The 17399-nt window shown below is 40.7% G+C and overlaps 1 protein-coding gene across 1 annotated transcript in view; it reads right to left on the reverse strand.

Moving 5' to 3' along the window:
• The window catches only part of ci (transcriptional activator cubitus interruptus), a 31610-nt gene extending 14478 nt beyond the window's left edge, over positions 1 to 17132 (reverse strand). Inside the window, exons 1-7 of the mRNA XM_018518839.1 lie at positions 16954 to 17132; positions 14964 to 15237; positions 11346 to 11539; positions 4555 to 4814; positions 4157 to 4243; positions 1777 to 1974; positions 111 to 388 (exon numbers count right to left, since the gene is read on the reverse strand). Of these exons, the coding sequence (XP_018374341.1) occupies positions 111 to 388; positions 1777 to 1974; positions 4157 to 4243; positions 4555 to 4814; positions 11346 to 11539; positions 14964 to 15237; positions 16954 to 17132 (1470 nt within the window). The remainder of the gene's footprint in view (positions 1 to 110; positions 389 to 1776; positions 1975 to 4156; positions 4244 to 4554; positions 4815 to 11345; positions 11540 to 14963; positions 15238 to 16953) is intronic.
• Positions 17133 to 17399: the final 267 nt, after the last annotated feature.

The following is a 17399-nucleotide window of genomic DNA, read 5'->3' on the forward strand; positions in this document are numbered from 1 at the left end:
TTGCCGGTTTTTTCCGGAAAATATCGGTTTTTATCACTGGCATGGACTTTATCCAAAAAATGTGGACTTTTGCCAACCCTGTTAGTCTTATCAATTTTTTTTTCGCTTACCTCACTTTTCGGGGGCAATCCGGCTCCGTGCGGACTGAGCGTCGCCGACGACGTGGAATGAGGTGGCACACCGGGGTACAATTGCGAATGAGGGGACAGTCCGTGAGCATGAGGGTGAGAATGAGGATGCGGCGGTGGCGGCGGTGGTGCGGGTGGCTGAAGGGGATGCGTGTGTGGTAAAAGCGCCACCGCGGCCGCGCGACTCAAAAGGTGAGCTTGTAACTGCTGCAGGTGTGGCGTCATGCTGGCGGGATGCATGCCTAATGCTGGACTCATTGCTGCAACACAATGTAGATTGATTAATTACTGATACATGTACCATATACATGACACGATTTGTTTTATAAAGCACTATCTATATAGTTTTCTTATCTATATCTTATATGGTTATTTGGTGATGTGGAGTTTGTTTCGCTGTCATAATGCCAAGAATACGTTAATTTTGCAGCAGTAATATTCAAAATAAAAGATCTTCAGATATTATTATTCAAGATATTATGATGAAATTATGAAGGATGTTTAGGTGTTTACGAATATTTAGCAATTTACGAGTATCGGATGTTTAATGCTTTACATCGAATCGCTCAAATATGGTTGCGATATAAGAATAACAACGAAATCGGACCGTATGTCCGTTCCTTTGACAGTCCGAGCACGACACGTCGAACTTCCGGCACGTAGGCTAAGCTTGCATTTCAATCGTGAGCCTCTGTTACGAAACCATAAAGTAACCGTGCGTAGATAGAACTGTACTATTATACTATGCATACATGGTAACTCGAAGAAGCTTGCATTCATCCGAATGTAATCTTACATATTTATACATTAATTATACGAGTATTTATGATTGTGCTTTTATCGCTGCTATCGACATAGCTTCGCTTAAATTCAGAATAAATATTATAAACGATTGAAATATCATTAAAGAATTCCGGTGAATTTAATTTCCGTTAACAATTGTAGAAATGTAAATTAAGAATGTTGAAAATTGTTTAGAATAAAATCGAAATAAATAAAAGAGATACAACGATACAGGTGATGAGTATTTACAATGGCGTATGCATCGAAGGCAAATTTAACGAGCGGCAACATCCTGCGGGTATTCGACGATGCAACGCCGACAAACGACCGGCATGCCACGCCGTCTGAATTTTAATTCATTAATTACTTCATTTAATCGCAAATTACCGGGCGTTCGTAACTCGCGAGCAAGAAGGTTACCGCCTATATAATGGCTTTATGCTCTGGTACTGTAATACGTCGCCGCCTATCGCCTTCGATCGTTCTTTAAAAGCATATCTGTTTGCTAGAGCGGCACTGACAGTATATATTTGCCTCTTGACCCATAAGTACTCGCGTGGGGGTTAAACTGATTTACATCCATTTTCTTCCAATTTAGATTGACTTTAATCTTGGTTTAACTTATGCTGTATCTTTCCTAGTTCTAAGAATTAGAATCACTAACATAAGTGATTAATTCATGTATATTTTTATTGACATAAAGGCATAAATTATTATTTCAATAATGAAGGCCTTTATGCCAATAAAAATATACATGAATTAATTACTTATGTTAGTAACAGCCCGTAATATAAACTTTAATTGAATCAACAGCATTTTTTTCTCAGTGTATAATTGAAATTATAAATAGAAATTTTATACTTGCCAGCAGAAAGATGTCCATAGCTTCCACTCGCGCTACTACTTCGCGAACCGTTGACGATTGACGCCAAGCTGTTAGGACTAAATCGAATCATACTGTCGATGTCGAACCTATCCGAATACGGTGAACTGCTGAGTGCTCTTTTCCGACTCGCTCTGATCGCTGAGGCTCGCGGACTTCCTAATCGCGACGATGCTGAAACTGAAATTGAAGGAAAGGACGAATTTAACTTGATATTCATGTAAATAGAAACTTCCAACTTTCAGTTCCCAATTACTTTTTCAATCTCATTCACTCGCCATTTCTATGTCAAACAGAAAGCTGACAGAATTTATAATTTAATTATCACTGTCATGTACTAACATGATCTTCCTCGGAACATGCATTTTAACATTCACCACTGAGGTGGTAATCGGGTACATAGGTAGTCGGATGGAAGATTGAGAAGAACCAAGAATATTGAGTGTAGAAAGAGAGAGAGAGAGGAGAGAGAGAGGAGAGTCGAGAAGACTTAAAAGGAGAGCCCGATCTTGTGGCTTGAACGTTTTAGCGGCGATTTGCCTGTGACCGCAGCGTAACGACGTAATATACAAACCACTTTCTTAAGAGCATGGTGGCGGCTCGCTTGTACTTACCATCGTTGGTTACATGGTGGTGGTTACGCTCTCTTGTCCTTCTCTTGGCACTATCAACTCTTTCTCTCTCTTTCTCTCCTCCTGCCCTCCCCCAGCACGATTTCTTGCTCTGCCATCGCGGGATTAAGCCGCGAGTGCTCTCTACCTCGCTTTCGTACCCCTTTTTCTTCCATCATTCCTTCTCATCCTCTCCTCCCTCTTTACCCTTCTTCTTCTTCTGTGTAAGGAGCAACGCGATACACACAGAAGACGAGCACGAGAAGCGAGCCTACCCTTCTCCTCAATTTCCACTCGGTTGATCGCTCGTTCGCGCACGAGTATAGAGTTACTCGCAGTTGGAGATCCCCTTGCTCGCCTTCTTCCTTTTTTTTATTTGCGAAACCCATTCTCCTCCTCCTTGTCTCGTCGCGTCGGCCCGCACGGAGGGCTCTGCTTTGTCCCCTTCATCGGTTATTAATTCGGTCAATGATCAAATTTACGGTGGTCAACAACGACGGCAGCGGAACGAAAACCGACGGCTTAAACTGCTGTGCGGTTTTTCCGCATGACATGGGATGCATGCTCAATGAGCGATTTATCGGCTCACATTGCTACACTTGCTTTTTCGCAAACTTACTGTCGCGGTTTTCTGATGTTATATTCGATCCGGTTGTCATTTGCGATGTCAGAGAAATTATATCTTCTATAAATTAATCTTCTTGATTGTTTTCCAGAAAGGCAGCAAATCGAATTGACGATGACGATTAAAATAAAGTAATTTATTACGTGTCGATCGAATACTCAGACTCGTGATGGGAATCGGTTATCTTAGGTCTTTACTGTGAGAGACCAAAGAGTGGGTTCCACCATATCCGGTTTGCATCGCGTCGCAGAGTTCTCGCAGACTTTAATGAATATGCGAATGTGGGCTCTCCTTCGTTCCTTACCGTTCATCCCTCGCTCGATCTACCAAAGTACCCCTTTTCTCCGCGAGTTCCAGGACCCCGACACGCTCGATATGTTCCAGCTCTTCTCTTCGCTCCTTCGCGCATGCAGGTCGAACATGGGATTGAGACATGTAAATTGGTGCAATCGTCCATTCCGATCGGCGCGGCTCCTCCGATGCTACTACGCGAAACATGCCACGGCAACTATAGCGCTTTTCAAACAGGTTCTGCCCGCGTGCTAAATCGAAAACCGCGATCATTTCAACTCTTAACTTCGTATATCTTATAAATAGTTTTCTGTTACTACAAAAAAAGACTTAGATTCAACGTTTTAAATGCTTCAATATTTTGACGTTAAGATAGCTAGATAGGAAATATTTAAGTTTCCAATTACAGTATCATGATTATTGAAAACGCATATACATATTATAGTCATACAAATGCATACAGTACGTATGTTCACATACGCACACATATATATATGAAAATTACGCATAGTGAAGAAATTGAGTCAGAATTAGAAAGAGAAGATAAAGAGGGCGGAAAGAGGAAATGTGAGACAACCTGTAGGGTAGGCGCTAAGGTGTTAATGAGGTCGTGTCGCTCCGAGTCGATTCAATTATGCGGCGGTGGCGGCTAACGAGGCCCCGTTTACCCTTTCGGTCGTCTTTTAGCCTCTCGGCCTCTTAACCAGTCGATCTCCTACCTGCCAGTAGTGCCACTATACCTATGTGTGTTAGCTAGGCACGGCACACATAACTCAGTCACACGTACACACGTCAGCATGGACATTAAAGAGAGGATACAAGTTATTGGACTTACCATCAATGGAGAACGGGAATTCGGACGATGCGAGGGTGCTGGCAGGACCTGCGTGTAAGAGGTATTCGGGCCCCAAACCACCCAGTCCTGGAAACAGAAACAAGAAAATAATATTCGCGTAAAATACAGCGACGGATTAGCTGTGTCAACGAAATGGACACCGTCTTAATTGTCATTCGAAGAGGGATGTAAAGCGCTTTATTACCACGACACACATCATGCGTGATGAATCGGGTTAGAAGCGCTTTTGTACGTTAGAGGAGAGACTTCCGGCGGAAATGCGGGTCTCCTTTACGGAACTTTCCAATTCATAGTAGAAGGGATAGCGCATAGTTTTTTTGTGCCCTGTTCTGTTCGCTAACACTTCTATCTGTATATGTATATAGTCGGATAATTACCGTGTAGTGAGGCGTTGGGACTGTGTGTGGAGGCCTGGAGCTGATGGTAGAGATGGTCCATGTAGTTGATCCGGTAAGCGGGATGTAGGGCCGTATGTTCCGCGAGGGGATGACTTCTACGTAGAAAATCACTACCGGAAGTCCCGTTGCCGGTAGTCCCACCTCCACCACCTCCGCTACCTCCACTACCGCTTCCACCTCCGCCTCCACCCCCGCTGCCGTTACCGGGTGTTCCAATCGCTGTGGAGCTGCTGGATAATCTAAAAAACATAAAGTTGACATAAAGTTGACATAAAATTAATTGGTTGACATAAAATTAATTGCAACTTTAATTCACTCGCGACTATTATCTATAAAAGAGCGAACAGAGTTGCCACAAATTCTTTGTCCTAAAATTTCATAATTTTTCTCTGATTTTCCAGACAAAATTTCATATGATTTTTCCTGACTTTCAGTAAATAATGTTTTGACATGTTTTGTATCTGTTCTGATTTGGGAATTGTTAAATATTTTGTTGAAAGATCAACTTAACATAGCAATGTATTGTTACTGTTGCTAACACTACTTGCACTTAATTGTTCAATTTTAAGTTGACAGTATCAAAGTTTTTTAAAAAAATAAAAATTTTAATTTTCCAGAAGATTTTCTGACTTTTCCCTGATTTCTCTGGCCATTTTCAATTTTCTTCCCTGATTTTCCCGATGTCCAGTTTTGTGGCAACCCTGGTGAAAGCCGTTCGCAAAAATTGCTAATAGATCTCAATAAATACTGTTCTTCCCTGCATAATTCTCATTAACGAAACATATTTCTACCGAGACGTTTGTGATTTATAGCGAAGGGAGAGAGAAAAAAAGCATTCATGTTTGACGGATGAAATTACGACACACTTCGTGAACGCGACAAATGGCGCGTGTCTCTTCGTCAAAGCTTCTATTCGTGTCGCTTCTTGACACAGACAGGTGTCTTCCATCAATGGCACAGTCATATGATCAAAGTATAACTTTGTTCGCGGGATAAGATAATGCGTTTTTGTTTGTCATTCTCACTGACGTCACAATGTGCGCGCTCGTTCACTTCGAAGAAAGGAGGATCGCGGTCCAGAAGAGAGGAGACAAACCGCCGCAAAAGAGGCAGAGCGTCTCGTTTTGAATGATGGCAATTCGCCACGCTCGAAACATCGAGAAACGATGCGTGTCCAGTGCCTTCAAAGATCCTCTTCCTTCGACGTCCGGGTTCTTCCGCACACAGATTTCATTAACAGCAGTCTCGTGCGAGTAAAGTTGTGCCTTTCAAGACAGTAAACGTGCGCTTATGTCTTCAATATCAAATATTATGATGCTGTATCAATGTATTTCAAATAAATGTACACAAACCTATGTATAGTAATAGGAAAATAATAGTTTTTGAATGCTTTAAAACAAATGCAAGTTAAAAGAAGACACGTTGCATTTTTCGTCCAAAAAATTTAAAGCGTCAAAAAATAATCTCGAAACTGGAAAGAACAATTTTGCTAAAGTATCTAAAAATTTAGCTAGATTCAAATCTGAAGATGATTTTGTTTGGATCATCAATATAATTATGTAGGACATTTAAACTAATTGAAAATTTTGTTGCAGCATTGTCATCAATGTTGAAGCGTTCTACCTAATTATTTTGACAGTCCCACGAAATAATTTTCAAATTTTTCTTTATCTAAATTTTTAGATTCTTCAGCAAAAGTGTTTTTCTGTGTGTTCTTTCTTTATTCTTTCGTATTCTTCCTTTAAGTACCATTATGGACTCTCTTTTAAAAGTTTCTCATAAATATGTCATCGCGCTGACGTAATGAGCCACGGCCATTTCACGATCAGCGTCAGGTGGTCTGTTTGTACTGAATCCCAAAAATGTCACATCTCGTACATTAATAATCGAAACAGATTTGTAGCTAACTTATGAAGAAGGTCGAACACTTCTCTTCGAGGTCACGAGAGAATGAGATTTTCTTAGTTAATCGAATCTCGCAGCCAAACGGAAAGGAGAGTACCACGTGTGGAAAGAAGTCCCAATATCACGAGACAAATACAAAGATCTAATTAGCCGGCAGTGATTACGGTGCATCGCGAATGATAAAGTAAATAGCATCCTGCGGAACAGGGACGGAGAGACGATTGGCGCGTGTCGCAACGTTTTAAGGCGGATTACGATGTTTGAGTCGGTCGCTGTCTAAATATTGGCTCCGCGCTTCCACGAGTTTGCTGAGTAAAGACAACCGGGTCGGCTGTTTGACTTTGCTCAGTGTCCACGGATTTTGATTACTGCCTGTTGGCTGCCTGCTTACAGTGGTCGAACGTGTTAAAACGTTTGTCACGATACTCGTTGACAGGTCGAGGGATCTCTCAATTGCGCCCCGTGACTCTTAATAGGACAAGAAGATGCAAAAATACCTCACGGTATTAGCGCTTTTAAATTACACATCAGAGATTTTAAATCATCAAATAACTATATACGTTTGTTACAGTAATATTAATTAATTTACATAGAACGATGAAAATGTTAGCGTTTGGAGTTCATTGCGACGAATCATCATGCACTTTTTCTAACGATTTAATTATTTCCCCTGATAAAGCGGCGACGCCGGGACAAAAATTAGAACGCTTTGACAGGCTGCTTAGTAGCGGATCCCATAAAAAAGTCGACTGAAAGAATCAGGAGGGACCAGGGACACCGTTACAATGAAAACATCGTCGACTCCGCCGGGTTTGGCATACTCATGTTCTCCGTTTTTTCTTTTCGCACCGAGAGAGAAATGGCCGAAAGAGAGACGGAGATTGAGAGTTCCTGTACTAGGAAGAGAGAAGGAAAGGATGAAAGCTAGAAAGGGAAAGAGCGAGCTGTGTCTATTTCCAATCCTGCTGACTGCCAGATGACTCGAGGTATGGTTCTGCCTCTGGCTGCTGTTCTTCCTTCCTTTTCTATTACTCTCTTTCTTTTCCCTTCGCAGCCACTGCTTTAAGCGTCTGTCACACTCTGCGAGTTTTTAAAATATCCATGTAACCAAAGACATACACCCAACGTACCTGATTTATTTTCTCTGGTGAAATATTTTAAAATATTTCTCGCGAAAAGTTATCTACTTCAAGCCAATTATTTTATTTTATAATATGACATAAGATAACTTTCACTTATCTATGGAAAATATATATATCTAGGAAAACTTTTACTTTTTCTTTCTTCCTTTTTTTATTTACTGTTCCTATTATTTTCACACTTTTTGTTTCCGTACTCTCGAAATTCTGTCTCTCCATCTCGCGCACACGATCCATCCGTAACTTTCTTCTTCCACTCATTTCCACGCCTCAACTTTTCCTACCGAAACAGCCCCCACAGATAAAACTCGAGTCGTTAACTCGACACACCGGAAACCGACACATCTATCTTTATCTACGACCCATCCGTCTCAGGAACCCAGAGATTTTCTTGAAATTCTTATGATCACAGCTCGTTCTTTCTTGGCGACGCTTAACAATGCTGATTCTCATTAATTTCTAATAATTTCTTTCGAAAGTTTAAACTCTTGCGATCTCATATTTTTCATTTATAGCTTCTAAAGTCAATGCGATACGCATGAATTAATACAAAGCATAGCTTAGCGTGATTTCGTTTAATTTTGCAGTAAACTTTTCATTGTGCAACAGAAGTGCAGCTTGCGATAATTAGAATTATTGAATAGATGAGAATTCCTTGAAATTTCGGCGGTGATAATTCAGTGATCGCCGAGCAGACACGCGACGTCTCGGTTGGTTTAATCTCGGGAGGCAGAAAGAGGAGGAGAAGGGTCGGCGAAGCTGGGTGAAGAATTAAGGTTCGCAAGCTCATTAACGTGACTCGTGGTAATGAGGCGAGCTAAGCGGTGCCCGAGAACATCTGCCCGGTTTCCCTGTTGCCTCGGAACTTGAAAAAGAAATATAGAGACCGCGACGACGCGACGGAAAGAAGCTCGTGTGGGTACGAGGGTCGAGCCGAAACGGGGTAAAAGGATGCGGCTTAAGCACGAGCCGAAAGCCGATCAGCGCGATGTGGAAAGGCGAGAGATTAGGCCTTTGGCCAAACTTTATCCCTCTCTACGTCGGATATGCGCAAGTCGGTGTAAGATGACTCTTTATAATTTGCCAAACGATAATCCTGTGACTCGTCAAAAAATTGACGCTTTATAATGAGAGTTGTATCAATTTTTATGATCCCAAGGAATCCTACATCATTAATACTCGTATTATTGGCTGGATCAAGTGGCGCAATTATTTTCTATGTTATCCAAAGGATATACGGCGAGCTTTGAAGACGTTGAAAGTGCGGTGTATCCACGAGATCTCAAGTTATAATATTTATCGCTGTGTCGTTTACCGAACGCGTTGTCGCGAGGACAACATGTAAAAAGGGAAAGGAAACCATATGGTGCACGGCAGTGTGAGTGGCACGCGCTTCAAATGCGACCACGAAAAAGAAGAGAAGGAAGAAAAATGGAGATAATGACTCAAGGAAAGTGACACTGAGGGATCACCATTTTTTTTAATATTATCATTGTTGCGCGATTTGGATTATCTTCTTGGCGAGTTATTGTGAAAACGTTTAGAGTCGGTGACGAAAGTGGAAATGAACAATGCTATTCACGTCCATATCTCTCGCGGATTTCTACGATGACTTACGCCATAAGCCAGTCATTGACGTCGGTGCTGTCGGTGGAACTCTGTGCCGAGCTTGAGGTAATTTTTCGCAACTCTGCACACTCTTCGCGAGGTGATCTATGATCGCGATCCTGGCCCTACGCCAGGATCGCATTTTCTCAACTCGAAAGTGTCGGCAATTTAGACAGTATAGTGAACGTAGTGAATGTCTTAAACCCCTACTACGAAAAGTCGTGAAACGTCGCGGGCCTGAAGGCTGGAATTATTTTCGATGAACTCGCAGATATAGTTCCGCGACTGGCGCTTATGCGCGGGATCGCGGGGTTGAGTCGTATAGTCTTATATTTAGCGCGCCTTGGGCCCTTCGAGTTACACCCCTCTGCGACTTCGACGAGTCAAGTGAATTTCGCGTAGCGAGAAATCGTTATGAACATATGCAGAATTCTAAAAACTTTCCTCACATTGTTTATGAACTATTTTATAAGCAAGTTATTTGACAAGCAAGCTCCTATATCGATTATATATGGTCTGAAAAATAATAACATGCGTTATAACAGTGAGGAGTAACAATAAGACGACGAGTGAGACTTGGGAAACGTGTCTTACGGGAATAAGACTATGCGCTCAAGAATCGGTGTGATGCTTTCAAGACGAGTTTGGAAAACTCGATTACGATCAGTCAAAGCCTCGTTAATCGAGGTATTTACACGCGAGATCGGTCGCCGGTCTATCGATATGCGAAACGTCGCGGATCGATCGGAGCCGCGCCTTTGCTGCAAATCCGGCCTAACGGCGCACTATATGCTCGCTCGTAGTGTTATTTATAGGCTATTCGAACGCTGCGTAGCGCGCGTCTCGCATACGTGCATTTAATTCATTTGAGTCAGAGATTCGTCCTCGGATACCTCGTAGAAGACAGACCGTGCCGCTCGTAAGTTATATGCGAATTAGCGGCCTACGCTATTAACACACGTCGGGATACTTTTCTCCGAGATTCTGAGATTTAGATATCACCTTAAACTACAAATCTATGCTGCTACACTGTAAACTACAAATGTATGCCGCTACCTGTGTTTGACATTCATATATTATATTCACGTTTATATTATTACATTTGCATGAGACTTTACTGATTATCATACGATGTCGAAATTTCTTAGCTGCAGATCAATGATATCAATCCGTTTTGTTGAAAAATTTAAAATTTTGCTGGATACAGATCTGGAAATAAAGATGGAGCATTAAAATAATTTTATTGGAAATTCAAAAATGATGAGCAATGCTACAAAAAAATTGATATTCTAGCAATCAGTTTGAATTTCTAATAAAATTATGTTGATGGTCCAACAAAACTATTTTCAAATCTGTATCCAATAAGATTGTGAATATTTTTCAGAAAAATCATTCTTTTCGTGCAGTTATGATTATTTTCAATTATTTCCTTTTTACTCCGTTTAGTCTCTCTACAAGTAACGCGATTAGGAGTTTTGTCGCGTGGTACATAATCGAATAAAGTTAATGCGCTTTTTATGTTTCTGCGAAAGAAATTTATCGCGCCAGCCGCTAGATTTATCGCGGCTCTAGACCAATCTCCACCTCTGCCCGACGTATCCTTCGCGATTGTGAGGAAGATTCCAAAAGCGATGTGAAATCTGCTCAGTAGATAGCGTAATTATACACTAATGTGAATTAAAAAGTACAAGTGCGTGATAAATAACGAAAAAACCAAGTAAACATTAAATTAAAACAAAATAAAAATATCTTTAGCCCTAACAAATAATTTTCGTGATTAAGTGCGTGATGAATAATAAAAGAAAAACTAAAATAAAAGAGAAATATTCTTACTATTTATAATATTTTTCTAGTCTAGATAAATAATTTTCTAACATTTTATCACTAAATTGTAGAGCAGTACTAAATAGATGTTTTTCCACTTTTCCAATGGATTCACATCATTTATATGAAGATGAACGTGTCAGTATTACATTTCGTCAAATATTCGCTCTACCGTGTCTCCACAAAATGACTTATTATCATAAACAGTTTATCCGATGACAAGATGTAGCTGACACCTCTCTGATGAGCGTTTGTTGCTTCACCGTTCCGATACAGCTGAAACACGCGATTTACCCGTAGGATTCAATTATACAAGGATACGTCCCTTCGTAGGTTTTGTACGTGCGACGTTTACCAAGTCTTCGCCTTTCGAGTTCCGGTTGTAACACAGAAACTACGCCGCTTCTCTTTGTCGTCTCTGCCTTTTCAGGTTTCGGTAAAATCGACATGCGAAGCAGGCAGGTAACATCGTCGTCGAGCAGGCGCCACTAACAAAGTAATTCGTGCGCAAAAATGTTACGCGCTGCAACTTGCATTATTCATTGTTGACTCTTTAACGCTGGAAAACCGTTTTACTTGTCGTGTCGAACAGTTTTCTAAAAGCGTTGATTGTTTAGATCTTGATTGAGATCCTAAGTAATTTTACTTCTCAGTTACTAAACAAAGTTATTACTGTCTAACAAGTGCTGAAAAAATGAACGAAATTTCTACCTGAAACATATTGGCCATGATGGTTTTCGAACAAGAGATACAGATGACAGTGCATTATACGAAGACCCGGTTACACCAACGTTACTTTGACTTTAAACAAAGCTTAAAACTCTCTCTGTCTCGTTTTAAAGCGAAAGAGAGATAGAGACAGAGAGAGAGTTTTAAGCTTTGCTTAAAGTCAAAGTAACGTTGATACAACCGGGCCTTAGATCCAGTTCCACAACTCATGGTTAACTCTTAACCGAGGTTCAACTTGTTTCTCATTTTTGTCCAATTCTAAAATTGGAAAGAGACAATGAATAAGTTGAACCTTGATTAAGAGTTAATCGTCAGTAGTGGAACTTGACCTTAGTGGATCATTTGTTTAACTCTTAGTATATATAATTTGATCATTCATGTCTTGTACATTTCCTTCTTTAAAATATTAGGAGCATCTGATTAAATAATAGTCTCTCTACTCTTTCCTTTTTTAAATATACAAATATTTTCTAAAACTGTTAAAATATATGTAAAAATCACGTAATAATTTTTGTATATTTGCAGAAATAATGAAAATTAATTCAGGACATGAATAATCTATTGTGTGTAGTAAACAACTAAAAAATTATCGTGTGTACTAAGGATTAACACTGGCAAACAAGAAATAGTAATTTACGTATTACACTGTATCATCTGTGTCTCTTGCTGGAAAATGCTGGAATGTATCCAATATTTGTTCAGTGATTTTCAGAAAATATGAAACAATATTTCCAAAAGATACGAAACATAAGCAACATAACGAGGGTTTTAAGATGAAATACCATACGGAATGCATTCATCGTGCAGGCAGAAAAGATCGGCATCCGTAGAGGATCGCAGGTATACGAATATGGTGGGTACATCGAGAGCCGTGACTAATGACTCTATTGACTGAAGAATCGAAGGACGTTTATCGACACGAAGAAGCTCGAGGTGGTTTTACATTCGTGTTTCCAAACGTTACTTAAAAAAAATTTGTCTCTTTTTAAATTACGATGAGAAAACATCGCTCTCAAATATCTTTCGCGATTTTCTCTGTGTCATGGATGCGTCGAGAGAAACTTTTTTTATCCAATGATGAAGATTTTAGTTATGCTCTGGCCTCTCTTGTGTTCCTCCTTTCTATCTCCTTTTCTTTCCCTTCCGTGTACGGAGTTAGAAGAGCTACTGCGTTTTGTCACGCTTTTTAAGTAGAACGCCGTAACGCGCACGTGATTGCCTTGTACAATTACCTGGCGAATCTGCCCGTCTCTCTCTTCATCTTCGCTGTCCGCTCGGCGCGAGATGTATATCCCACGCCTAATGTACAACATGGCGCGAACATGACACAAAACTACGGAGAATCCCTTTTTTATCGCGACGCCACGCTTCATTCCGTTCATCTGAAATTACGCTCGCTCTCCAATCTGCACTCGCAATATGGGATAAATGACAGGCCTATGCTTTGCCACCGGCAATGTTGATTACAATATTGAACTTGTGACGCGAGACATCTTATTTTCGAATGTGTGAAGTCATTCGTGCATTCGTAATACCGTTTCTTTCATGGTAGATAAAATAATATAAGAATTTCAAGAAATAATTAACGATTAATATAAGAGATAAAAAAAATTATCTGCTAATTAAAAATAGGTTCTCGTATGCGTGCTGTTGCAATGAAATAGGATTTCTCAGACGCTGTGTCGCAAAAGGTCTCCGAGTAAAAAATGACTTTAAAAAAATGATAAAAATTATCTAAATTATATTTCCTCTTATTTTAATTGAAGCAACATCTCTCATCATTGCGATAAATTATTTTTAAAATATGATAAAAAATAAATATTTTGGTAGTTCACTTATTATTTGTGAATGTGTTAACGATATTTGATACAAAGAATTTATACTGAAGAATATGCATGTTTTAATGACACATTTCGAGACATTTAGTTAGTTATTTAATGTATTATGAAAAAGATTGAAAAACATTACAATAACGTAATGCATAAAGAAGATTGTAAAAGACATATTCCAACGAAAGCATCTCGCCCGACGCTGCAAATATTTATTCTTTTTTAGACGGTACGAATCTTTAAGTAGACATTTAATTTATGTAGACGTTTGATCTTGCATACAAATTGTCTCAGTCTCGACTCTCCCTTAAATTCTTTTACCTCATCGATTTTGTATGTAAGAGAACTTGTACAAACAACGCTGTAATCGCACGCGTGTGCTCGCGCGAGGCAAGATCGGTCCAAAAGCGCGAACCTACAAGATTCCCTCTTTTCCACCTTCCCATCTCTCGAACCTTACCCGTTCGCGCGCTAATAAAATGCGCTCCACTCGTTCGCTTCTCGCAAAGCCCTCTTTACATTTACATGGCCAAGCCGCTCGAAGCGCGCGGCTACGTGGTCGTGAGGACATCGCGCTCATGAATTTATCTCGCGTTCTCCACCACTAACACACCATGATGTGTTCGGGCGTGAAGGAGGACAGCATGAGGGAGAAAAAGGGACAATACGATCTTGGTGTCTCTGGACCTTGTCGATGGTTTCACAGACAGAGAGATTCCAATCAGAAGTTTCAAAAGTAATCGACGGGTTTACATTTTTATGATTTAACTGCGTTACAATGGTACGTGTGCGACTCCAATATTATACCGTTGACTGTGATTGAATATTGAAACTCAATTTCTTTTTCGTTAATTAGTTAAATTCATTAATATACACAATTCCCGTAAAAAATGATTGAAATTGGAAATTTATACTTTCCGTACAAAAATAAATATTACATACATGTGAAACAGTTTAATATACGATCAGTATTTATATTTAACAATATAATTTTATAGTTTGATAAATATTTTCTCATTTTATCTTAATTAGTTTTTAGAAAAATATCTACTTATTGAAATAATTTTTTTATCCAAATTCTAATCATTCCTTTTTTATTAGCGAGCATCCCTTGAAAGGCGAAGCGATTCAATTCTGAATTGTCTTAACCAGCCAGTTTACGATTCAATGTATAGGGGGGGAATGGGGAACTGGTACGCGAGCTACGCGTCGGTGGCGAGAGCGAGTCGAGGTGGACCCAGAGGGGGTCCCAGGGCCCGGGTCCGGCCGGGAGCGCTGGAGGAGGAACGGGACGAGATGGGACGGAAGAAGAAGAGAGAAGGTAAAGTGGAATAAGAAGAAGCGGGACGCGCACAGGGCTGCCAGGCCGCCGGCGCTGGGCCGCGCGTGTATCCGCCCACGTAATCTTGATTGTCGACACACCTCCACCTCCGTTGCCCTCCACCACGAAACGCACCAACATACCAACTCGTGTGCGAGCGCGAGCGCGTATCACCTTCTCGATGTATCGCGGATACGTATCGTGAACGCGAGCCCAGGGGCCCCGCCGGGCACCTTGTGCACGGGCCCCGGATGCAATAGGCACCAGGGGCGTATCGGGATCTGGAAACTGCGTCGTAAAGTCGTTCCTATAATTGAATCAGCGAAATGTATGTAATTGTGATCACCGGAAATGCACGCGAGATCGATACACAATCCGATGCGTACGAAGTGGATCGTGTGCGTCGAACCTGCGTTACTTAGCTGGGATGTAATCTCCATAATCATTACATATTTTGAATAGCTATTGATTGACTCTACTTAGAACTCGATCGGTTCAGCCCATATTGAGATTCGATAATTGCTTTGATTCTGGAAAACTCGACGGCTCGCCTAAAGATCCACGGTAGATATGGTGCTCTTAGTGCAAGACACTACCATGTCTCCTTGATACGAGTATTATGCCATCCAATCGCACGGCGACGAATAAACATGCGGGATGCATATGACTTCGGTAAACGGAGAATAGCATATATTTATAGTATAACCGCGAAAGTGAGACTCGCTAGCTCGCTATCTCGTCACACGGCCCGTTCGGAGAAGCTCGCTGTCGGAGAGTCATCTTCGTATTAAACAACTGAGATAATTTGCGCAGTGACGAACTGTTTACGAAGCTAGGCCGTGCACAATACACGCACAACATATAGTGCACGTGTTCTCTAAATCTAAATCAGTGGATAATCACTGATATCAGTGCCAAGTATGCCAATGGTAATCAGTGAATTAAATGTGAGATTCCTAACCTAGCAAATCTTTATTATGTGATCTAACTAATCTTGTTTTGTGCTTAAATTCAATGAATTTATGATATTGGATTGAAATTCAGATTGAAATTAACATGCAAATATCAATATTTTAGTTATATAATGCTCAAACTCTCTTCTTCCTTTTTTAGTTGAACTTTACTGATTATCAGTACCAAGTATGCCACTGGTAATTAGTGACTATTCACTGATTCAGATTTGGAGAGTGCCAATCAATGAACTAAAGGGTGCTTGATCTTGTAAAGTTGATCCTATATTGTTAATGTTTTAAGACTCTTCTATTTATTATAAGCTCCTTATGATTCTTGCAATCGGAAGCATCGTGGTACCATTGACGTTTCTGATTAGCTGTGGCAAGAATCGTAAAGCTTATTCTACAATTGCGTAAGCGTAGTTATAAGTGGTTGCAGTTGTAAGAACTGATCAATCACAATCGAATAATCTCCTCGAGTTCGATTATGATTGGTCAACTCTTACAACCACTTACAATTACATTTACATAATTGTAGAATAGGCTTAAGGAGCTTACGATAAACATTATATACATGTAAAATAGCTTTATGCATCATTTCAAAATGTCACAAGGTAGCAAAAATGATGAATTCATCGAACTTATTCGCACTTTGATACATTCTTCGCTATTTTTGCACCAATTTTATGTCATTGTTACGTATCCCGTTTTTGTGCACGCCATACCGAGATCCGAGTGTGCATTTCACTTCGTTCTCCAGCTTCTACCCGACTTTGTGCGGGTGACTTCCCTCGCTATTCGCTGCAGAATGGGAGCTTAGACAGGGAAACAAATGAGAGGCCGCGGACTATAATGACGCAGACAACGGGAGGGGAAAAGAAAGAGGGATAAGAAATTGGATAAGAAAGTAAGGTGGGTTGTGGTGGTGCGTGTTCAGCTGCATTTGCGTTTGCGTGTGTGCAAACGTGTGCGAAAGCGCGAAAGGGAAGAAAGGAAGAAGGACGGAGGGAGGGGGTGGGGGAACGAAGCTAAGGTGGAGGATTTATGAACGACCGAAACAGGCTGCGAACCCTAGGCCCTTCGCCTGCTTCTCTTCCTCCGCTTTCTTTTTCCCTTTCTTTTTTTTCCTTTTTCTTTTTGTTTCGTATTCCGACCTTAGCGCGAGTAGTATACCTGGCCCTGTCTTGCCGCCGCCGCGCCGTGTGCACGCAAAAAGCACAGTTTCATCCCGTCTCCTCGCGCTCACCATCGTCCTCTTCCTCCACCTGCATCTCTTACCTACGCCGCCTGTCTCTCTTTAAATTTTACATTGTCTCCATCGTGGTCGTGACAAGTCGTCGATTCGATTATGCACCTCGCTCCATAGCCTTGCCGTTTTCACCACAGAACTTGCGGTTAACCGCGATCACGTGCCATTCTCGAAGGGAAAAATCGATTTCTTTATATACGCGAAACTATATACATCTCTATAAAAAATTCTATTACTGTTTGACAACTGATATTCTGATTTTAACGT

This window comes from Trachymyrmex cornetzi, unplaced genomic scaffold (assembly GCF_001594075.2).
Source record: "Trachymyrmex cornetzi isolate Tcor2-1 unplaced genomic scaffold, Tcor1.1 scaffold797, whole genome shotgun sequence".
Taxonomy (NCBI): domain Eukaryota; kingdom Metazoa; phylum Arthropoda; class Insecta; order Hymenoptera; family Formicidae; genus Trachymyrmex; species Trachymyrmex cornetzi.